This window comes from Physella acuta, unplaced genomic scaffold (genome assembly GCF_028476545.2).
Source record: "Physella acuta isolate Inbredline_101_S28 unplaced genomic scaffold, ASM2847654v3 ptg001281l, whole genome shotgun sequence".
NCBI classification, from domain to species: Eukaryota; Metazoa; Mollusca; class Gastropoda; family Physidae; genus Physella; species Physella acuta.
The window spans coordinates 225,661-247,426 of record NW_026732796.1 but is presented as its reverse complement, the minus strand read 5'-3'; the positions used below and the strand labels follow the sequence as shown (position 1 = coordinate 247,426).

At 30.5% G+C, this 21,766-nt stretch overlaps 3 protein-coding genes across 7 annotated transcripts; 2 read left to right on the top strand and 1 right to left on the bottom strand.

The window, feature by feature from the left end:
• Nucleotides 1-88: 88 nt before the first annotated feature.
• Nucleotides 89-11,388, bottom strand: LOC131957962 (deoxynucleoside triphosphate triphosphohydrolase SAMHD1). 5 transcript variants are annotated; one of them, XM_059322831.1, is made up of 17 exons: nucleotides 11,307-11,383; nucleotides 10,291-10,387; nucleotides 10,125-10,191; nucleotides 9,872-9,947; nucleotides 8,959-9,119; nucleotides 8,616-8,731; nucleotides 8,240-8,310; nucleotides 7,718-7,840; nucleotides 7,536-7,583; nucleotides 7,125-7,289; nucleotides 6,421-6,512; nucleotides 6,145-6,198; nucleotides 5,774-5,978; nucleotides 5,120-5,230; nucleotides 4,097-4,201; nucleotides 3,553-3,725; nucleotides 90-678 (listed from the first exon to the last, which is right to left on the bottom strand). In XM_059322831.1, exons 1-17 carry the CDS (start codon nucleotides 11,346-11,348, stop codon nucleotides 567-569), a joined length of 1,818 nt encoding a protein of 605 aa, XP_059178814.1. In that variant the 5' UTR covers nucleotides 11,349-11,383; the 3' UTR covers nucleotides 90-566. The 5 variants fall into 5 exon arrangements, with proteins under 5 accessions (XP_059178817.1, XP_059178814.1, XP_059178816.1 ...); XM_059322833.1 differs by lacking the exon at nucleotides 11,307-11,383 and adding an exon at nucleotides 10,662-10,954 and having other exon boundaries at nucleotides 91-678; XM_059322832.1 differs by having other exon boundaries at nucleotides 604-2,370; nucleotides 11,307-11,385.
• Nucleotides 11,389-12,621: 1,233 nt separating this feature from the next.
• On the top strand, nucleotides 12,622-14,176 carry LOC131957950 (putative surface-exposed virulence protein BigA). The gene is made up of 5 exons (XM_059322820.1): nucleotides 12,622-12,742; nucleotides 13,081-13,135; nucleotides 13,245-13,311; nucleotides 13,537-14,058; nucleotides 14,165-14,176. Exons 1-5 carry the CDS (start codon nucleotides 12,622-12,624, stop codon nucleotides 14,174-14,176), a joined length of 777 nt encoding a protein of 258 aa, XP_059178803.1.
• On the top strand, nucleotides 14,017-21,766 carry LOC131957956 (deoxynucleoside triphosphate triphosphohydrolase SAMHD1). The gene is made up of 16 exons (XM_059322824.1): nucleotides 14,017-14,314; nucleotides 14,424-14,490; nucleotides 14,651-14,726; nucleotides 14,965-15,125; nucleotides 15,287-15,402; nucleotides 16,006-16,076; nucleotides 16,376-16,510; nucleotides 16,823-16,870; nucleotides 17,004-17,168; nucleotides 17,435-17,526; nucleotides 17,990-18,046; nucleotides 18,273-18,486; nucleotides 18,893-18,985; nucleotides 19,864-19,968; nucleotides 20,466-20,612; nucleotides 21,042-21,766. Exons 1-16 carry the CDS (start codon nucleotides 14,203-14,205, stop codon nucleotides 21,177-21,179), a joined length of 1,797 nt encoding a protein of 598 aa, XP_059178807.1. The 5' UTR covers nucleotides 14,017-14,202; the 3' UTR covers nucleotides 21,180-21,766.

The window sequence follows — 21,766 nt, the reverse complement described above, 5'->3', positions numbered from 1 at the left end:
CGAAACTTTATTGTAATAATAGCTCTAGTAAAGAGAGATAACTATTTTAATTGTAATGAAAATTCAAGTATTTTGTGTACACTTTCTATTGAAAATTATTTATATAATAGTATTATATATAATTAAGTTATTCATATTTTTCTTAAAGTTGAAATACATATACTGCTGGAAATTCGTAAACTTCCAACTGTTGTTCAATTTGAAAAAAAAACGACAAATTTAAAATGTTTTGTAGTTTCCTGGTCATGCTTTTATTTAAATTAGGAACACGCTATTTATATTCTGAGCAGGAAACAAGAATATTTAAAAATTTACATGAACGTTTTAAGCACAGTATTGGTACGAAAGTTTACTATGTACTAAACTAATTCACAAAAGGAATAGAGAAGAAATGAAGTTACAAAACGACAATTCAAGAAGACGTAATTACTGATAATGTTAACAAACCAATTGCAATTAAAGTTTTTTGTGTCATGCTTTTTCAAAGATCATCCTGTCCATACAGACAAGAGCAGATACCATGTTTTGCCAGAAGAATCTACGTTCACAACAGCTTTACGTCATTGCTATTTCCTTCTTGATCTTTTACAACTAGGACCCTCTTCAGAGTGGGTGCTCCCCTGCCCCTCAACACGCTTGTCCAAGGTGGTTTGTTTCTGCTTCCTCATAGGGATTGGCCTAAAATAATAACACCATTATTATCATAAACATAATATACACACGATTTGTAAAATTAGCTACGGGTGCAATAACACACTAGAATGTCATTATAACCTTTTGTGCAGCTTAAAAACATAAATTTAATGTATCAATTTATTATCAGAAATTATTAAAACTAGTCTTAGTATTTTGATAAGGAAAACTTGGTATATTATTGTCTGGTGTTTTCTATGAGAATTTGTTGGAAGGGGTTAAGATGTGATGTCACGATAAAGTTTCTTTTCCAAGTTTCGGCATATCATTGAAGTCTACTTTTTAAACGAGTGGTTTTTTTTAGTGTAAACTTCCTAACGTTTGAATAAACATTCGAGTGCCTTAAAAATACTTTACGACACAACAAAACTAAATTACATCGCAGCAATTATTTCCTTCTGTCATTTGACTCATCAGTTGTATATGTTTTCCAAAAGGTTTTGATTGTGTTATATTGTGTTATATTGTATACAGACATATTTTGTCACTATATATTCTGCGTAGTCTAGTGATGAATATATCGTGCTACACAAACAAAACAAAACAAACATCTAACCAAACATAACCAAATACCCAGCCAAGTTGCAAATGCAACCTGAATAGAAAGGAAAAAAAGTCTGTTAATACAGTAATCATTGGGTTTTTTTCCCATTTTCATGTAACATAATAGTTTCATATTTGTGTTATATTCATACTATTATATATAGATACATTGTACATGTATATATCAAGAGATATATATTTTGAGAGAGAGAGACGGTAAGGAAGTGTGAAGAGCAGACAGTGTTTGTCTAATTAGGTGACAAAGTTATAATGACTCTGATTCAATTAGTAGTTTTATTTATTAATTTTTATTTTTGCATGTCTCATAAGTTTTGTATATTTTAATCTATGTTTTTATAACTCTTACAAATAGATTTTTCATTATCTTCATGCATTGTCTATTCTCATCATCCTAGCATAACAAAATGGGCTCAAATTAGGCCATTCAAACATGTTTCATGTACTTAATAAACACCATGAAGTTCTAAAAGTTTTAAACAATTCTAACAATCCTTTCCATATATTTGGTTGCTCTGAAACTCGATTACAATCTTTTATGAATGACGATGAGATGTTCGCCGTTGATTAGAACCTTATATGCAGAGACCTATCCGTACACAAAGAAACTGGCATCTATGTCCACTCCTCCATTTGTTTCAAGTACAGGAATGATAAGTCACAGACACTATTAAATATCTATGGATCGAACTTTCGTTTGTAGGTCGACTGCCATCCTTCTCAATGAGTCATCGCTGTGCCTCACACACTAACACACCAGATCCTGTGCAGCCTAACACACTGTACACTCACCGAGACACATCTCTAAACACACAAAATAAACACACAGCTCTCTGCCAACCTGACTGGGTGTTTGAACAATCCCTACTCAACACACAAACTAAACACATTTAAAATTTGGGGGGGGGGGACTAAAAATTCTCCTGAGAGATATCTGGAAGAAACTGTCCTCGACATTCCCTCAGAATTCCCCTCCTTGTGCCACTACTACCTTTCCGAACTACTTACCAAAAATCAAACTAATAGAACATACTACACAAACAAAACAAAACAAACAAAACAAAACAAACATCTAACCAAACATAACCAAACACCCAGCCAAGTTGTAAATCCAACCTGAATAGAAAGGCAAAAAAAAGAGAAAATAAAAATAAAACATAAATAAAATACACGTAAAATATATACATAAATATATACTCATGTTTAAAAACTAATCACTTCTGCTAAAGATGACTAGAAAAAGCCATTGACCTACAACATCAACATACACTAACAAAGCTTGGCAAGCATAAAGCAAACACACACTCAGTTAAGGCTCCAATAAAGGCTGACACAAAGCAGGTGTAAACAAACATACTGACATTGAAAGAATTTACACATATTAATTTTAAAGCAATTAAGTAAAACTCGAGGCAAATAAATTAACACTATCCTAAAGCTATAAGAAACTAACTAGCCAACGCAACCAAACTTAGTTATCGTGGGGATTCTACAATAACAATACAGCATAAAAATAATCAAGTAAAATAATATTAAAACACATCAGTTTAGAAATCTCACCTAAACGTATCCAACTAAACTTTACTAAACCACGTGGCCTAAAATTACAACACCGGCACGGATTCAGAAAATACAGAAATAAAAAACAAACCACGTATGTACCAGACCTGCCAATGCCTACTATCTAGTTTAATACGAAAAAGTAAGGAAACAAGAAACATATTGGCAGCCGCTTTCATATCCCAAATATAACAATAAAATAATGTAAAAAAAATACCTCCACGCACTAGGTACGCAAAGCGACCACTGCGAAACCGCTCAGCTGAAATTAGCTCTACATTCTGGCTATGGGGTACAAAGGGACGACCCTAGCGGTCACTCGGCCTTATAGACTGCTCGGCCAGAAGTTAAACTCCGTGGCCGCTGTCCAGTTGAACGTTCACTTCACTTCACAGATTCGCACGCAACAAAATAAATGACAACATACTAATAAACCCGCTTATATATATATATATATATATATATATATATATATATATATATATATATATATATATATATCACTACAAGACAATATCAGGGAATTGACAGATTTGACACTTAAAGTGTCGCCGAGAAAGGCGAAGATGGGTTGGACTGTAGGAAGACGATCAAAATGGACTCCCCAACTGTCAAACTAGACTGCACACAGTAGAAAAGGATTCGGAATAATTTCTTCCGCAACTAAACGTAGATTCTAGTTACAAATTTAGACTTCAATAAAAGACACATCTATTCATATATGGTTGTGAATTTTACTTTTTCCCGTCATGTTTCTCCTTGTTTACTGTAGGATTCACTGGTTTTATCATGGACTGAAACCATTTCTCTGATGTTAGCTTTATGTTCTCTTTTTTGCTGTCTTCATTTGAGACGCTGTACACTCTCACTTGATTCTCATTGAACTTTTCTGGGCCAAGTACGATACTACTCTGTTAACAAAAGTACAAGTACAATACTACTATGTTAACAAAAGTACAAGTACAGTACTACTCTGTTAACAAAAGTACAAGTACAATACTACTCTGTTAACAAAAGTACAAGTACAATACTACATTGTTAACAAAAGTACAAGTACAATACTACTCTGTTAACAAAAGTACAAGTACAATACTACATTGTTAACAAAAGTACAAGTACAATACTACTCTAGAGACTAAAGTTTAAACAAGATTATAGCCTACGATTAAACACTTAATGGGCTGTATAACAAGTAAGCAAGAGAACTTTTTCCAATATTCATCTAAATTTAATTAGTCAGTTAGATTTTTCCACTTTTCTCCTGCGAATATTTAAAACTTACATCTCTTTTGTAGAGAAATTCTGCTTTATTTGATGTTTTCTTTGAATAAACTTTCAGTTTTTCTACAGGATTTACTTCTTTCATCCCAAACTCTAGAGATAAAATCTGTTTTGAAATAGAACACACAAATTTATATCACAGTATTATACTTAAATAAATTACATTAACAGTTATATTAAGAAGTATAATTTTAATAAGAATTAATTACTATTAGAGCAGTTAATCTAGCCTAATATTATCAGATTAATGTTCGTTATAAAATGTGGATGTACATTATAGGTTTCCTTCTAAAAAGTTGAAGAATTTATAAACCCCGCAACAAAGTTAGCTCAATATTTAAAAAAACACACAGAAATACGCTGTCATACACAAACTCATACTGTTGTGAACACACGGTCACGCCTTTCGGGTGATCCGATGCGTGGCGCAACAGATAAGACAAACAACCACAAACGGGTTACAAAACAAGACTGAATGAAACAAAGGCTCGTTGAAACGAAAAGAATTTAATAAAATCTACACTATCTACACCTAACGCAGTCTATTCTAAACACAAAATACACAAGCTAGTAAAACTATGCTACAGTGGCTAAAAACTAGTATAGACCTAACCTATACTAAATTGCAGATCTGGACGAAACTGAGGCAATCACAAACGTTTTCATACAATACCCTTTCATAAAGTGGTACCAATCGGACTATTACAACTCACAGCACGAAAACTGAACAGAGACGAACGGAATAGGGTAACAGGTACAACAACATTCACGCCCATTCATTCCCCTTCACTCGTTCACTCAATAAACATATATAATATATATATATATATATATATATATATATATATATATATATATATATATATATATATATATATGTATGTATATATAGGCCTATACATATACATATTTCATGTGGTGTCACCCTGAGTTCCTGCACTGAGTGTCACACGACCAAGTGAGGCTCAATCTTTAAATATAATTATCACAAATGAAATTTAATTTTAATACAAAATTAGCTTACCTGAATTCTTAAATCCTCTATTTTTACTCCATAAATCTCGAACTGCTGACACATATTTTCTTCCAATCTAATGCCCTTCTTGCTCAGCTCGCTCATGTTTTCTTTAAAAATCTTGTGCAGTACATTTACATTAGTTAGTTTCGCTGCGATACTTAAAACTTGTCATTGATTGTATTTTGATTTAAATAATTAAAATTTTGTGGGGTGTTTTTTTAAACAATCAGTGTTGACAAAATTATTTTTTTTTAAAAAGGCTTCAGTAAAGTATAAAGTTTCTTTTTGATTCTGACTTTCTGTATAAGTTACGAAAATGTTAGGCTTTGATTTGAAATAAAATACGTGTTTATATTATTACATTTCTCATAGTTAGATCTCTGAATTACTCCATATCTGCATGCTGTTAACCATGCTACTACTTTCTATAAGACCTACCTTCCATAGATCTGATTGGAATGTTTAACTTCCCCACACCTGTTAACCATGCTCCTACTTTCTATAAGACCTACCTTCCATAGATCTGATTGGAATGTTTAACTTCCCCACACCTGTTAACCATGCTACTACTTTCTATAAGACCTACCTTCCATAGATCTGATTGGAATGTTTAACTTTCCCACACCTGTTAACCATGCTAATACTTTCTATAAGACCTACCTTCCATAGATCTGGTTGGATTGGTTTACTTTCCCACACACACGTGTATAAGTCCCTCCCAAAGATCCTGTTAATAATCTCTTTCGCTTTTTTCAAATTATCGTTGTCATCTTCTTTTTGGTATAAAATTTTGAATAGAATGTTGTCGTTTAGCTCAATGTATGCGTCCGTGTCAGTGATACACTCCGATATTTTATAAGCAGTCCTGAGTGAAATGCATTGTTTTAATATTAAGGTGCGCATAAAGTAATTTTTTACAATGTTTTAATTTTATCTAAATGCTCTTACGTTATTATCCATGTAAACTCCAAAAACATTTAAAACAATGAAGTGTATTAAAAGTTTTACTCATAACTTTACTGACAACTTACCCATTTGCTTTTATAAAGACAGAATCGTTAGCCAAGACAAGGGCTTCTTTAACCCTGTTACATTTAGAGAACAATTTTTTAATAAATGGAATCAAAGCGCCTTTTTACACTTGAGAGATAGGCACCAGCTTTATGAAAATGATAAAATGTGCCTGTTTTGTTGTGTTATAGATAATTTAAAAATAAATAATACAATACAGAATTATTCAAATAAACTATATGTAATTAGGTCTACACGTTTAAATATTAACAAATAAATAGATAAATCATTATTACATCATCTCAATGCCACAGTTGACCTTATGCTGGTATGCAAATTTGTGCAACGTGTATCGGGTGTAAAACATGTTGTACAAGTTGATGATTTCCTGTGAGAGGTTTTAACATTTGCCAATCAGATTAAAATTAATATTTCATTTCTGACGTGTATTTTATTTAAACTTATACAGTGATACGTTTATTAAAAATAATTTGATTCTTTCAGAAAAAGCGTTTTTTTTTAAGAATTAGAAATGTATGCAACCAACATATGGTTCTAAAAGACAAAAGCGCAAATTAAGTTACAGTGGCTGAACTGCTTAATGCAATGTATCAGTTTTTGCAATCTGTTCTTAAGTTAACAACATTACATGAAATAAATTTAAACCTGCCATTAATCTTTAAACTATACCGTTTTAAATATTTTAAATTGTGTATATTTAAAAACAATAACACCTTTTTTCGAATACCAATTTTAATTTTTTCGAACAGATTCAAGACAAATTTATAAGTGCAATTATCCATTTCAGATATTTTGTTGGCATTAAAAACTACGAAATAAGATTGTTCTTACAAATTGGTCGAATTAAATGTACATTCAGCCCCTGAAATGTGTACCAAATCAGTATTGTTCGTTGTTTTCTGATATTGTGAATTAATTTAAATTCTCTAAAGTAAAATATTTTGTCCCATTTATAATTAGTTAATTAAATTTTGTGTACCTTGTCCCGAATGCAGATCTGCAGTTCTCCGTCTTCCTCGATAACTCGAGCAAACTTCATAAAACGGCTGTAGTCAAAGTTGTTGTAAAAACCAAGATGGTGGCAGTCTCTGGCTAAATAATCCCAGATGTTGGCGTCGATACCGTTCCTTTTGTTGCACACGATCTTTAGTTTGTTTATATCAATACAACATTTGCATCTAATTTACAATCTTTAGTTTGTTGGTATCAACACAAAATTTGCATCTAATTTACAATCTTTAGTTTGTTGATATCAACACAACAATTGCATTTAATTTACTAGCTCGACAGTAAAACGTTTAAAGCCTAACTAGATATTAAAGTGTGTAGAACAAATTGAGCTCAATGTTTGACAAAAGTATTTTTAAACATCAAGTGCATCTATATTTACCTCGTACAAGAACGCCTTTTCCTCTCCTCTACCTACATAAGGCCATGCCTTAAGAATAAATTTAAAAAACTGAGTTCAGATTGTTTACTGAAACTTATGTTTTATTGACTGTTTATATAAAACTATTATAAAAATTATTGTTATAATGAATTGTAACAAAAAGCTAAATATCATCGACCTACCTGACATCCTGTAATTTCAAGAGGTCCAATCATCTCTTTAATAAATGTTATATCGTCTTTGTCCAGATTTAGTATTCCAATTTCCTTCAGCTTGTCAATCATTTTAGCTGCTGCCATGTCGTGCTGAGTTCAACATTTGAAAACATCGAATAAACAAATTATAGTGAATAAACAAATTATAGTGAATAAACAAATTATAGTGAATAAATAAATTATAGTCAATAAACAAATTATAGTGAATAAACAAATTATAGTCAATAAACAAATTATAGTCAATAAACAAATTATAGTGAATAAACAAATTATAGTGAATAAACAAATTATAGTCAATAAACACATATGATCACATTCAGTTTAAATTCGTAATAAACCGTCTCACTAAACTTTTTGGAAATTACGTGTAGTGCTGTGAAAACCGCGGACAACTTAACACCCACAAGTAGACGTGAGTTCATGTACTCCCGTAAAAAAAAGCTTAGCCCGAAAATACTTTAATAAAAAGAAAACTTAATCAATATTTACCTTGTTTTTATTCGATGGATCAATTTCTCTGAGGAACTTGTTATCAAAGAAATGAGAAAATGGTCCATGACCTAAGGTATAATAAAAGCTTGTGTGTTCATAATTTCATCCAGTATAATTTTTTCATTTTTATAGAAAATATGGCGAATCAAAACACACAATTGTGTAATCGTATAAACATACTCAGATAAAATCTCATAGAGATTTAATACGTGCGCATATACGTGATTTAATCAAATAACTTAATTGCTAAAAATTAATTTCCGGTACAATGTACGTGCTGAAATGTATCTAAAATTAAAAAGTCATTCCCGAAAAACATTGAACAAGTACGTTATCAAATATTTAAGTTAACACATATTTTTTACACGCTTACCGAGGTCATGACAAAGAGCTGCAATCTCTACACACAATACATCCGTGTCTGTAATGTTTAATTCTGGTTGATTTTGTCTCAAAGTTCTCACAAACTGACCTGCTAGATGATAAACACTGGAAGAAAATTTAAATAAAACGATGGTAATTATGATAACGTTCAGCAAACTGTTATTGTTAAAAATTTATAATTAAAAAGTTTATAGTTTTAAGTTTATGAACGTGAAATAAAAAGTTCATAAATACAAGCTCTTACCATTTTAAGAAAGTTATAAATAAGTATTAAAAAATTCATCTTGGGTTTTATACAATATGTACATTAAAAAAGATAAACATTATTTTACCCCAAAGAATGTTCAAATCTATTGTGAGCTGCACCTGGAAAAACATAGTAGACCATGCCCAACTGTTTGATAAATCTCAGTCTCTGGAACATGGGCGTATCGATGATACGTTGACACACTGGGTTCACTTCGATTTGACCGTGGATCGGATCATTGTATACCTAGCACAATTGTAGAATACTTCATTACACGATCATTGTATACCTCGCACAATTGTAGAATACTTCATTACACGATCATTGTATACCTAACACAATTGTAGAATACTTCATTACAGGATCATTGTATACCTAGCACAAGTGTAGAATACTTCATTACAGGATCAGTGTATACCTAACACAAATGTAGAATACTTCATTACAGGATCATTGTATACCTAACACAAATGTAGAATACTTCATTACACGATCATTGTATACCTAACACAATTGTAGAATACTTCATTACAGGATCATTGTATACCTAGCACAAGTGTAGAATACTTCATTACAGGATCATTGTATACCTAGCACAAGTGTAGAATACTTCATTACAGGATCAGTGTATACCTAACACAATTGTAGAATACTTCATTACAGGATCATTGTATACCTAACACAATTGTAGAATACTTCATCACAGGATCATTGTATACTTAACACAATTGAACAAACATTTAAAATAGACTCATTGCACGACGTAATTACATGATCATTGTATTTCTAACACAGCAATATAACGTTTCAATACAGAATCATTGTACAAATGTTTGATGCAGAATGATTGTATACCTAAAACAACTGTGCATAACCTAATTACAAGATAATTGTATACCGAACACAAAACTACAACACTTTATTTATACTGCAAAATTTTTATCATTTATAATAAATTGCACAATAACCATGATTTTTTATGTAAAAACATGCCCAACCTTTTTTCTTAGAGAAGATGCTCCTGACTTAAGGTTTTTTTCGTAAAGTTGAACTAGTTGTAAGCAATCGGCAAACCTTGTAGCATGATAAGAACAAAATTAACCATCATTTGGATCACATTATTATGTAAATGCATATTTTTTCGCTTATTAAAATAAGTTTGCTTATAGTCTAGTTGGCCTAGTAGCATAAATAAATGTAAATATTAATTAAAGTAAAAAGGGAGTAAACGTTAAATATAGTAAACCTTACGGTATGTCTTTGCTCATTAGTAAATCTATGGTTAAATTTTTCAGATGTCTTCCCTCCAAAGCTTCTTCTGCAATAAATTAGTTATATATAACACACACCGATATAGGTTGATTAGATAAATTGTATTTGGTAAAACATGTTTACAAAACACGAACTATAAAACAACCTCTAACAACTGTAATTACTGCTTCTGGAACTTTGTTTTCATCCAAGTATGTCAAAAGTGTTTGATTGGTCATCTTGTCCATGGTGGAGGTCTTCGCCTAATGGGTATAAAGTTAAAGCATCAAACAAACACAAATATAGTTATGTCTAAACGTATATATATATGTTACCTTAACGAGTGTATTTACTCGCAGTGCCAAATGTTACCGAGTCTATTTACTTGTGCTATCTTTGACCAGCACACAACATCAACCACAATACAGATACTCGGAAATGCAGGTTTACATTTATCTCTTTATTAAATGAATCAATAGAAATGCTCCACATAGCAATGCATCAATGTTCCACATAGAATACAATGAACCAACTGACCCCCACTGTCCTCACTAGTTCTCACACATCAGAATACACGAGTCCATGGTTCGGGCTTCCAAACCTATTCTCACAAATCACAACACGTCTCCACAGTTCAGTCTTCAACTTCTGTTCTGCTCTTCTGTCCTGCAGTCTTATTATATCCCTCGTATTCGTAATCGTTTCTATCCGTTGCATCATAACTATCAACTCCGCACTTCTGTCGTATCGCTTCCCAACTACGCAGTGGCTTTGTATTCGTTATCAGTCCACACCACCTGCATCCGTTGCATCAGCCCAGTTTGGCCTTGATCGTGTCTTAGTTGACAGACTGTATTGCGTTCTTATCAATCGTCTTTAGTAACTACACTAGTTACATATATATATATATATATATATATATATATATATATATATATATATATATATATATATATATATATATATATATATATATATATTACAGAATCTTGTTGAATCTAAAATAATATAATTATGTAATTATATAATTATAATCTAATATAATCTAATTATTCTTACAATGGGCAGCCTTATATGCTAGAAATACAACCATCCTCTAAACTGCAAGTAAATATTCTTTGTTCGGTTCGGATCATGTTTAAACTTACAAATATTAAATCTTTCAATTTGGAAAATACATACCTGTGATTCCAACTTTTGATCTGTTAATTCATTTGTTTGCATTTTAAACCCAGAACTATTTTCTATGGGATGAGTTACAAATGCGGTTTTATCGGTAGACATATGTATCTGACCAAGCTTAGTTAAAAGTTTTTTTTTAATTAGAAATAACAAAAAGTATTATTGTTTTTTTTTATTAACACATTTAATAAACATTTAAAGTGTGATTTTTTATTAAAAACAATATGGTAGAAAATTGTTCAAAAAAGTTATATCATTTAATATTGAGAGTTAAATTAGGTTTATTAATAAATTTAAGAATTATAAAATCCCACAGTTGCAATTCGAATAAATTTGATTGGTAGCAATATAATTATATATATATATATATATATATATATATATATATATATATATATATATATATATATATATATATAAGATAATATGACAATACTCTCCTAATATGTTGTGAATACAAAAAGTGAAAAACATTTTTGTGTAAAATTGCTAAAAGGGGTATTCAATTTGAGATAAAAACGCAAAACTTACAACTAAGGCTGAAATCGGCGTGGTTTATATATTTTTATTTTTTAACTGTAAAAACAGTGGTGCAGTTGAAACACAGACTGGTAAACGCTATTGCCAGAACAAACTTTTCTAGGAAAATGGTTTCATATACAGAGAGTTAGCCTTACATTTAGCTTAAAGAAATAGCTGCATTCATCGATGCGAATCAATAAAATAAATAGGGCATAGTTTTAGTGCTTAGGCTTAAAGCTATGTCAAGCTATTTATAGGCTACACAGTTGAACTAGGCTACTACACACTGGAACAAAGCATAACAAACTGAATATCGTCTTTCAAAAGAACGCTGAGCTAAGAAAAACATAATTTATTCTTATAAGGTAACAAAACACTTATTTAGATTTCAGTTGTTTTTTTATATTCGGATTCAGTTTATTGATTGAAAGCACTATACTGAAAGTAAAACATTATTCAAATGATAATAAACTTCGACCAGTTAAAATAATAATACATTTTAATATAAAGATCGTTTAAATAAAATTGATACTTGTTTACATTTAAGAAAAACAGGGAATATTTTTTATTGCACCACTGTTACCTAAAAGTACATTCAAGTAAAATAATATATATTTTTTAAAACAAATAAATACACTTCTAATAATTACGTTTTTTTTTTTCTAACGCCATTAAATCTTGTATGGCAACAATAATTGCAGAGATATTTTTAAATTGAAATTTTCCAGGAAAATGCAAATGCACTTTTATGTAATGTAGTAAATTAGTCAGTGTTTTTCCCTTATCGTTGCAGATGTCTGAAATCAAGAAAAATATTCTGAATGGAAATGGAAAAAAAATTATAATTTCATCCAAGCATGTAATCAAACAACATGACACACACAATCAAATTTCAGATATTCAAACGTTTTTGAGTATGTAAAGTGTTATTCTATTTATATGTTAATTGTTCTAAAAGAAAATCTAAACTTTGTAAAACGATCAGAGATATAAAGATATTTGTTGTGTTGGATACTTGAGTTTTACTTTTTAAAACATTAAATAAAACGCGTATGAATTGAATGATTTATCAGCATTTTGTTAAAATTCCAAGCAGTGACTCGCACTCTTCTCAGTTTGAGAGTTTGTATCAGATAGAATTATTATTTATTTAACATTTAAGTAAAATTTAATATCTAAACTAAATATCTTAATATAGTTATTTTTAGCAAACTACAATATTTTAGTTGAGTATATTTTGTTGTACTTTAAGGACAAATTTTATCGGAGGAAACGGACATCGCAGACGCAATTGATGGAAAACTACGGTTAGTATTTGAATCTAAATAGCACGTCAACTAATAGGTGTTTTTATACTTGTTTGTTATACGCATATGAAAACAACGTTAATTTTTCAATACATGTCTAATCAAACAGAACATTAATTCAAGATTTCATCAATGCTTTAGAGAACTTGAAAACAAATGTTAAAGAACCTGTGATGGTACGTTAGCAGCTTCTTCTTCTTCGTTCTTAATCATATTGTTAGACGGGATTTTCTCCAAGCCGTTGACTCCGTTTTCTCTAAACGATAATGTTATAAATTACATGAATTTTATTTGTGCTATTTTTGTTATTATTTAATTGATTGTAATATTTATAACAAAAAAACATACCGTGGGATGATATACATTAATTACACTTATAAATTAAAAATAATTTTATTTAGAAAAAGGAAACACAAACCTTGCCAACGTCTCAATGTACCAGTAAGTCAGTGAACCCGCCTCAAGATACCAGTAAGTCAGTGAACCCGCCACAAGATACCAGTAAGTCAGTGAACCCGCCACAAGATACCAGTAAGTCTGTGAACCCGACACAAGATACCAGTAAATCAGTGAACCCGCCACAAGATACCAGTAAGTCAGTGAACCCGCCACAAGATACCAGTAAGTCAGTGAACCCGCCACAAGACACCAGTAAATCAGTGAACCCGCCACAAGATACCAGTAAGTCAGTGAACCCGCCACAAGATACCAGTAAGTCAGTGAACCCGCCACAAGATACCAGTAAGTCAGTGAACCCGCCTCAAGATACCAGTAAGTCAGTGAACCCGCCTCAAGATACCAGTAAGTCAGTGAACCCGCCTCAAGATACCAGTAAGTCAGTGAACCCGCCTCAAGATACCAGTAAGTCAGTGAACCCGCCACAAGATACCAGTAAGTCAGTGAACCCGCCACAAGATACCACAGTGAACCCGCCTCAAGATACCAGTAAGTCAGTGAACCCGCCACAAGATACCAGTAAGTCAGTGAACCCGCCACAAGATACCAGTAAGTCAGTGAACCCGCCACAAGATACCACAGTGAACCCGCCTCAAGATTTTAGGAAGCCAATGGAAATTTCTCCAGAAGAAACCAAAGACTTCATGGGTTGGGGTGTTGGGCAGCTGGCGACGTTCTTACATCAAAATGGGATACCAGAAAAGGTTGTTGAGATACTTACAGGTATAACTCATTTTAAATGTACTTTAAGTCTATTTATGAAAGTATTGTTTTACATTTATAATGAATTTTTGTCTGACGAAACATAATTATTTTTAAACCATTTATTTAGAAGAGAAAGTTGAAGGCAAGCACATTCCTCGTTTATCAGCGGAAATACTAATGGCAAAGGGAATATCGTATGTGTTTTAAATAAAGTACACTTACATTATGCTTGTAAAAAAAATAAGCAGTCCTAACAAGTTTAATGCACTCTTAATACATTGCAGATAGATTTTTAAAATTATCTCTAAACTTGTTTTCTTTTTAATAAAAAATTGAATAAAAATATGTCTAAAGGTTTCAAGAGTGCTTGAGCTTACAAGAGATTTTCGAAGAACTAACAAGCACAAGTTTGAAATCAAAAGTTATGAAAGTAAATAGCTTAGCTCTTAAATATCTTCACTGTCTTTTAGTATAGCATATAATTTATAATTCATAATGGAATATTTAATTGAGAAAACGAGAATTGTTTGCAATCAATGACAAAACATTTTCAGAATATATATATATATATATATATATATATATATATATATATATATTTAATCCTTGATTTAAATGAATTTTGTTTCCATTTTCCAGTAATGCTAAAGATTCGCTGCTATTTCTAGGTCTACAACGACCCAATCCACGGCCATATTGAGGTAAACCCAGCATGCCAGGCCATCATAGACACGCCCATCTTCCAGCGTCTCAGGTTCATCAAACAGCTGGGCATGGTCTACTACATCTACCCAGGAGCGGCACATAACAGATTCGAACATTCCCTGGGGTAGTTCAGTTTTTAGCAGATAAAATTAATCACTTAGATTAAGTGAGCAGACTAGAGTTATCATGCTCCTTTTGTTTTTAAAACATCAATAGAATTCTTAGCACTTATATTTATTATACTTCATTGGTGAGAAACTCAGCAAAACGTATTTATTCTTTCAGTGTCTATTACTTGGCTGGTAAATTTGCAAGGCAATTACAAAACAATCAGCCAGAGCTAAACATTACAGACAAAGATATTTTGTGTGTAGAGATTGCCGGACTTTGTCATGACATAGGTAAGAGCTATACTTCATGAACACACATTAGATAGGAACACATGGTGTAGCTATGTTAAACCCATTCATAATCATATATATATATCTATATATCTATATATATATACATATATATATATATATATATATATATATATATATATATATATATATATATATATATATATATATATTATACATATAAATATATATATATATATATATATATATATATATATATATATATATATATATATATATATATATATATAAGTGTGTGTGTATGTATTTGTATATATGATTATGACTGGGTTTAACATAGCTATACCATCATTTGTCGGCTGAAAATTCTGTTTTAAGGAATTAATCATGTGTCGAGACAATCTGAAACAAAAGTCTTGTACAAAACATTTGATAGAATTTCTATTGCACCTCCTAGATTAGATAAGATCATTAAACATTTTGTATTTGAACATAACTATATCACAGCTATTTTGAATAATTCATTAAGGACGTGTTTATATTATAAGCTAATTGCGTATATAATTTCTTTTAATAATTTATTAAAGAATGTAGGCTACTTGTATTGGTATTAGCAATCCTATTTTCACGAATATTGTCTAGGCCATGGTCCGTTCTCCCATGTGTTTGACAAAGTGTTTCTGCCCACAATTAACATAAATACTGATTTAAATGTAAGTTGGTTTTTTTTACTAGTTGTGCCACGTTAAACAGATGAAGATTAGTACTTTAATTAAATTTAAATAGATTGAAATAACGTTTATTTTTAATTAAGATTGTAAATTGGCTTATACCATTCGAATATAAAAAATTAAATATTAAATCACAAACTGCGTTATAAATTATCATGTAAAAGATTCTATATATATATCAATTTAGTGATAATATTTCTTTATATTTTTCTATTCATAAATCTTTTTTAAAATTTTACACAATGAGTTTATTTTTATCCATTTCTTTTCATGTAATATAGCACGAAAAAGTTGCGGTTCAGCTGTTAGATGAAATATATGTACTTGCTGATCTAAGCAAATACGGCATTGATGAAACTGACAAAATCTTTATTAAAGAGATGATCGGAGGACCAATGGAAATAGTTGGATCACAGGTAGGTTTTTTATTTAAATGGTTTAAGCTGTGTAATGGTGTCGTAGATATTGGATATAGGAGGTGTAGCAAGCAATAGATGGGGGAGCAGATGAGGACATCATAAGCTACATCAGCAAGGTCAGGTAAAAATTTTTAACCCCCTCCACACAATAATATAAATAATTTATTCAATGATGTTTGTTGTATATTACAACGTCTATTTGTAACGAAAACATTTCTACTCTTGATTTTTAAAGCACTACTTTTTCTACATGATTTATAGGTTAAAGTAGTTGAAACCAGAAAACTAATTTTTGAAGATATTTTATAGGGTTGGCCATACCGTGGAAGAAAAGAAGATAAATCGTTTTTGTACGAGGTACGTTAGGATTTTATTTCACAATTATTTCTTTTTTATGTTATTTAAATTTTAAAACAAATAGTGTAATGGAAGATGAACATACCAAACAACAAACATCAGCAGCGTCTATTATTTTCTTACTTGATACCAGATTGTCTGCAATAAACGTAACTGTATTGACGTCAACAAGTGGGATTCTTTAGCCCGAGACTGCCACCATCTTGGATTTAACATCAACTTTGACTACAAAAGGTTCATGATGTTTGCTAAAGTCATCGATTACAACGGAGAGATGCAGATCTGTGTTAGGGATAAGGTTTGTTTTAGACATATGCATAGAAATTTTCTTTAAGTCAGCTAAGTTATGTTCATCTTTACTACAAAATATCACACATTTTAACCTTATTTTTCATTTTTTGTCTATCTAGAATACTTAATGGTTGTTTACTAGAAACTAATTTTGTCCATACTATTAGACTCTTATTGGTAGTATCTTATCGTACGAGTGTTAAAAAACAAATCACTTTATCGTGTTTGGTTTTTTCTAGGAAACTATAAACTAATGTTTTATATTTTTTTCAGGAAATATCTAATCTCTACAACATGTTCCACACCAGATACACACTGCACAAATTTGCTTACCAACAGAAAGTGAATTGTGGTCTAGAGATCATGTAAACATTGATTTCCTTAAGTAGCTTACTGATATTCTTTCATCAAAAAGGGTCGTTAGAGATCTTGTAAACTTTAATTTTATGACGTGGCTAACACATGTATGCGATTAAACGTTTTTCCAATTCCAAGCAGCATCGTGTATTATGCACATATATTCAGTTTTATTAACAAAATATACATAGATGTAGCTTTACTAATACAAACTTTAAGCCATAAATCTCATTCGGATTTACGAGGAAATTAATATATCAACTAGGTTCTTACCAAGTATCATTTATCTAAGAATGGTTAACAGTTAACAGGCTCAAATCTTCCATAAATGTTTAAAATGGTTTATCTTACACCCAGTTTGTTTTTTCTTTTTCTTAATTTTAGTAGTTTTTTTAGACGTCTAGTGTGAGTAAATAGCAACGATCTTTTTCATTTAATAGACAATTAAGTCTATAAAAAATATTTCCACAGGTTAACTGACGCCTTGATACTTGCAGACAAACACGTGAAGTTTATAGGGACTAACGGGTAACTTCAGTTAGAGATATCGAAAATAACATACAAACACACACACACACACACACTAACACACACACTAACACACACACACGCACGCACACACACACACACACATATATATATATATATATATATATATATATATATATATATATATATATATATATATATATATATATATATATATATATATATTATCGACAAATTTTTCACTGAAATTTGAGAATGTTTGCAGGAAAGAACATTCGATATCCAGCTGTATAACGGACATTGAGGCCTACCATCAGCTGACCGACAACGTTTTATTTAAGATTCTTTATGACCATGATTCAGACACAGCAAGCGATTCAGAGCTCAATAAAGCAAGAGAAATAATACATAGAATTTTTAAACGGGACCTCTACACATGTGTATGGGAAAAACAAACGACTCACATCATGAGAAGAAATGTAAGATGAGTGCTGTTTCATGATTATTAAAACATTAAACGATCATGTGTACCATTATGATAATCTATATATATAATTCTCCTCTTCGAGCCGTTAGAAAACAAGCTGCAAACGCTCTCCCTACCTCCCCACCCCTACATGGTTTTAGTGAGCTGTGTTCACTCTAAATGTTTACAAGCAGAGCCAACGATTTTAAACGTAGGGGGGGGGGGGGAAGGAAGGGGGGGGGGGGGGGTTATGGTCCTTAACGAGCTACTTGTAATAACTAATTTGATAAATATCGGTACAAATCGCTTCAACGTTTAATAAAATGTCCATAATTAGTTTAATAATTAATTCATAAAACAGGCTGCTTAAAAATTATATAAAGTTGTTTTCATGTTTGTCATTTAATATTTACTTAAAGGAGAAAACAAATTTGGAAGAGAGCATTGAGACGTTTGTGTTACAGTATAAGAAGAAAGATTCACCTTTGGATCGAAAAGATTTAGTGGCGAAGGTTACAGCGTTTTAAATTTTCTGTTTTACGAACTTTTAGTGCAATATTAAGCATAAAAAATGTTGTGTTATAGTGATCTCAATTACTTCGTAAGTAGAATGATGAAAAGAAACGTAGGCCTATTTGAAAATGAAATTCTAGATTATTTCTATCAAACAGTAATTATAAATTTTTCAACAGAAATTTTGATAAAATCAACAGTTCATTTTCAATAACATGAAAGTTTAGTTGTTTTTTTTTAAATCTTCCTTAAACATGTAAGCAATATTATTTTTGATAGACTTACTGTACATAAATGTAATGTGTAGGATTTTCACAACTTTGAGTTAAATACGTTAAACAAACTTAAAAACAATTTTTATAGCAGAAGATGTAAATCTTCTAACGATTGTAACACTTTTATTGTGATTTTTTGCTTATCACCACATTTAGATTTTTAAAAATCATGTAATAATGACCTAATCCCATTTTGTGTGGGTTGATTTGTACTTTGCATTAATTTCGAGACAGTGAGAGTTATAAGAACTATGTCTTAATAACATGAATTGTATCTTGAAATAAAAACTGAAATTATTAACAGAAGGTACATTCAAAAATGTCACCAGTTGTCACTTAATATTACAGATTACATCTACAGTCAAAACCTATTGATAAGAAAATATTGTAGTTTTACGTTTTCACCGAATTTTCCCATTTGAACAAAACTTAAAGTGTAATATAAAATAACTGTCATACATCTGGAGGTGCATCAATATTTAAACCGCGGGCAGATGCTACATATGTAAGATGTGAACAGATTGTTTAAGCTATAGCAGGCTGTAAGCTACTTGGATTAGACGCTACTGTGTGTTCATTTCATTCTTTCATAATGTCAACAGATTGTATTCATGGATTTTGGAATGAGAGAAGTGAACCCAATTCAAAACTTGAAAGTTTATTCAAAGAAAACGCCCAATCAAGCTCGACATTTTACAAGAGATGAAGTAAGTATTTAACAGACATCGTCTACCCAGTTAGAAACTCAAGTTTGTGTTTGTATGCATATATGATATATATATATATATATATATATATATATATATATATATATATATATATATATATATATATATATATATATATATATATATATATGTGTGTGTGTGTGTGTGTGTGTTTGTGTTTGTGTGGGTTTGTGTGTGTATGTGTGTGTGTGTTCATGAACTAAAACTGAACTACTTAATAACGTTTAACACCATGGCTACCGTATTCTATTTTATTAAAACGTCGATTGATAAATTCAGTAACTGCAAAAGTTTTTTTTTATAATACGTTAAGTATCTACATGCATATAGATAGTAATATTTCGCATTGAGAAAAATAGATTGGAAGCGGGTGACAGTTTGATTGCTATCCTGGATAAAAGCTTGAGTGTCTAAACCTATACTCGGCTTGTCGTGACACAAGTCAAGCATCATATTAAATTATTCTCTATCTCTAGACCAGCAGAATCTTAACGCCCGTGGCATTTGTTGAAATGGAAATTCGTGTATATAGTAAAACGTCGGACATTGAGAAAAGAAAAACCATCGCAGACGCCAGTGAAACGTGGTATCGAAAATGGCAAAGTGATCAAATTAAACAAAAGGTAAAAGAATTTTAACTGGGCAACACTTTATTTTTAAAATATAGTTTTAAGAAATTAAATGTAAAATAAAATTTTATTATAAACATCTATATATATATATATATATATATATATATATATATATATATATATATATATATATATATATATATATATATATATATATATACTGAGATAATCCGGGTTATTTTATAACAATGAAATCCAGAAGTTTATGATAAACAAAAGATTTCGCGGTTTTTCTAAAACTAATTTTTTTTATTTAAAACACTTTTATTGCAACGATTCAGAATGTGTTAACATTATAAATTTTTGCTCGTTGAGTGCCTCGTTTTAAAGTTTGATTTATTTCTTATATTTAAATACTTGTAAGTAAACAGAGGTATAAACTGCAATTCTTAAGTTTTTGTTTTTCTTTTTTTTTTCTAGCAATCACTGGAAAATTTCAGCATTGATAACATAGATTTTTTGATAAATGATTTTCTGGCGAGAGATATTAAGAATAAATCAACAAAAGAACTTGCCAAGCAAATTATTCGCTCTATGAATGCGTCTAAACATTTTTGAAGATTTGGAGACCAAGCCAAAACTTGCAATCAGTTTATTGTGTTAGCTTTTGTGTGTAAAATATTTATATAAAATCACAATCAATACATTTTGAATAAAATGCTGTAATACAATTTTACCAAGTTCTGATTGTAATAATACGTATTAATATATATTTTAATATAATTTGAAGCAATGATTACTTTCAGTCATTGACAAATACAGATTTATGTATTGTATGATTAGATCGTGTTCTAATAATGTAGTCTATATTATGTGCTTTACAAACTAATTTGTAAATTGATATGCAAAAAACTTTCTTCTTTTTTACTAAAATATCGCGTACGTGAAAATGTGTTCATAAATTAATGTATTAGATCTATTAACATTTTTGATCAAATGAAAATTTATTACATTCAACTCGTGTGTGTATCTAACATCACTTTTATGAAAATGTTAATATTGGCTGTTTCAGTTTAGTAATTCATAATGTTACTAAAAACGTGTTTTGTAACTCATAATGCTACTAAAAACGTGTACTAACATAAAAGACTTACACTTTTCAAATGCGCAAACGTTATTGTAAATAACATTTTATTTAATAAATG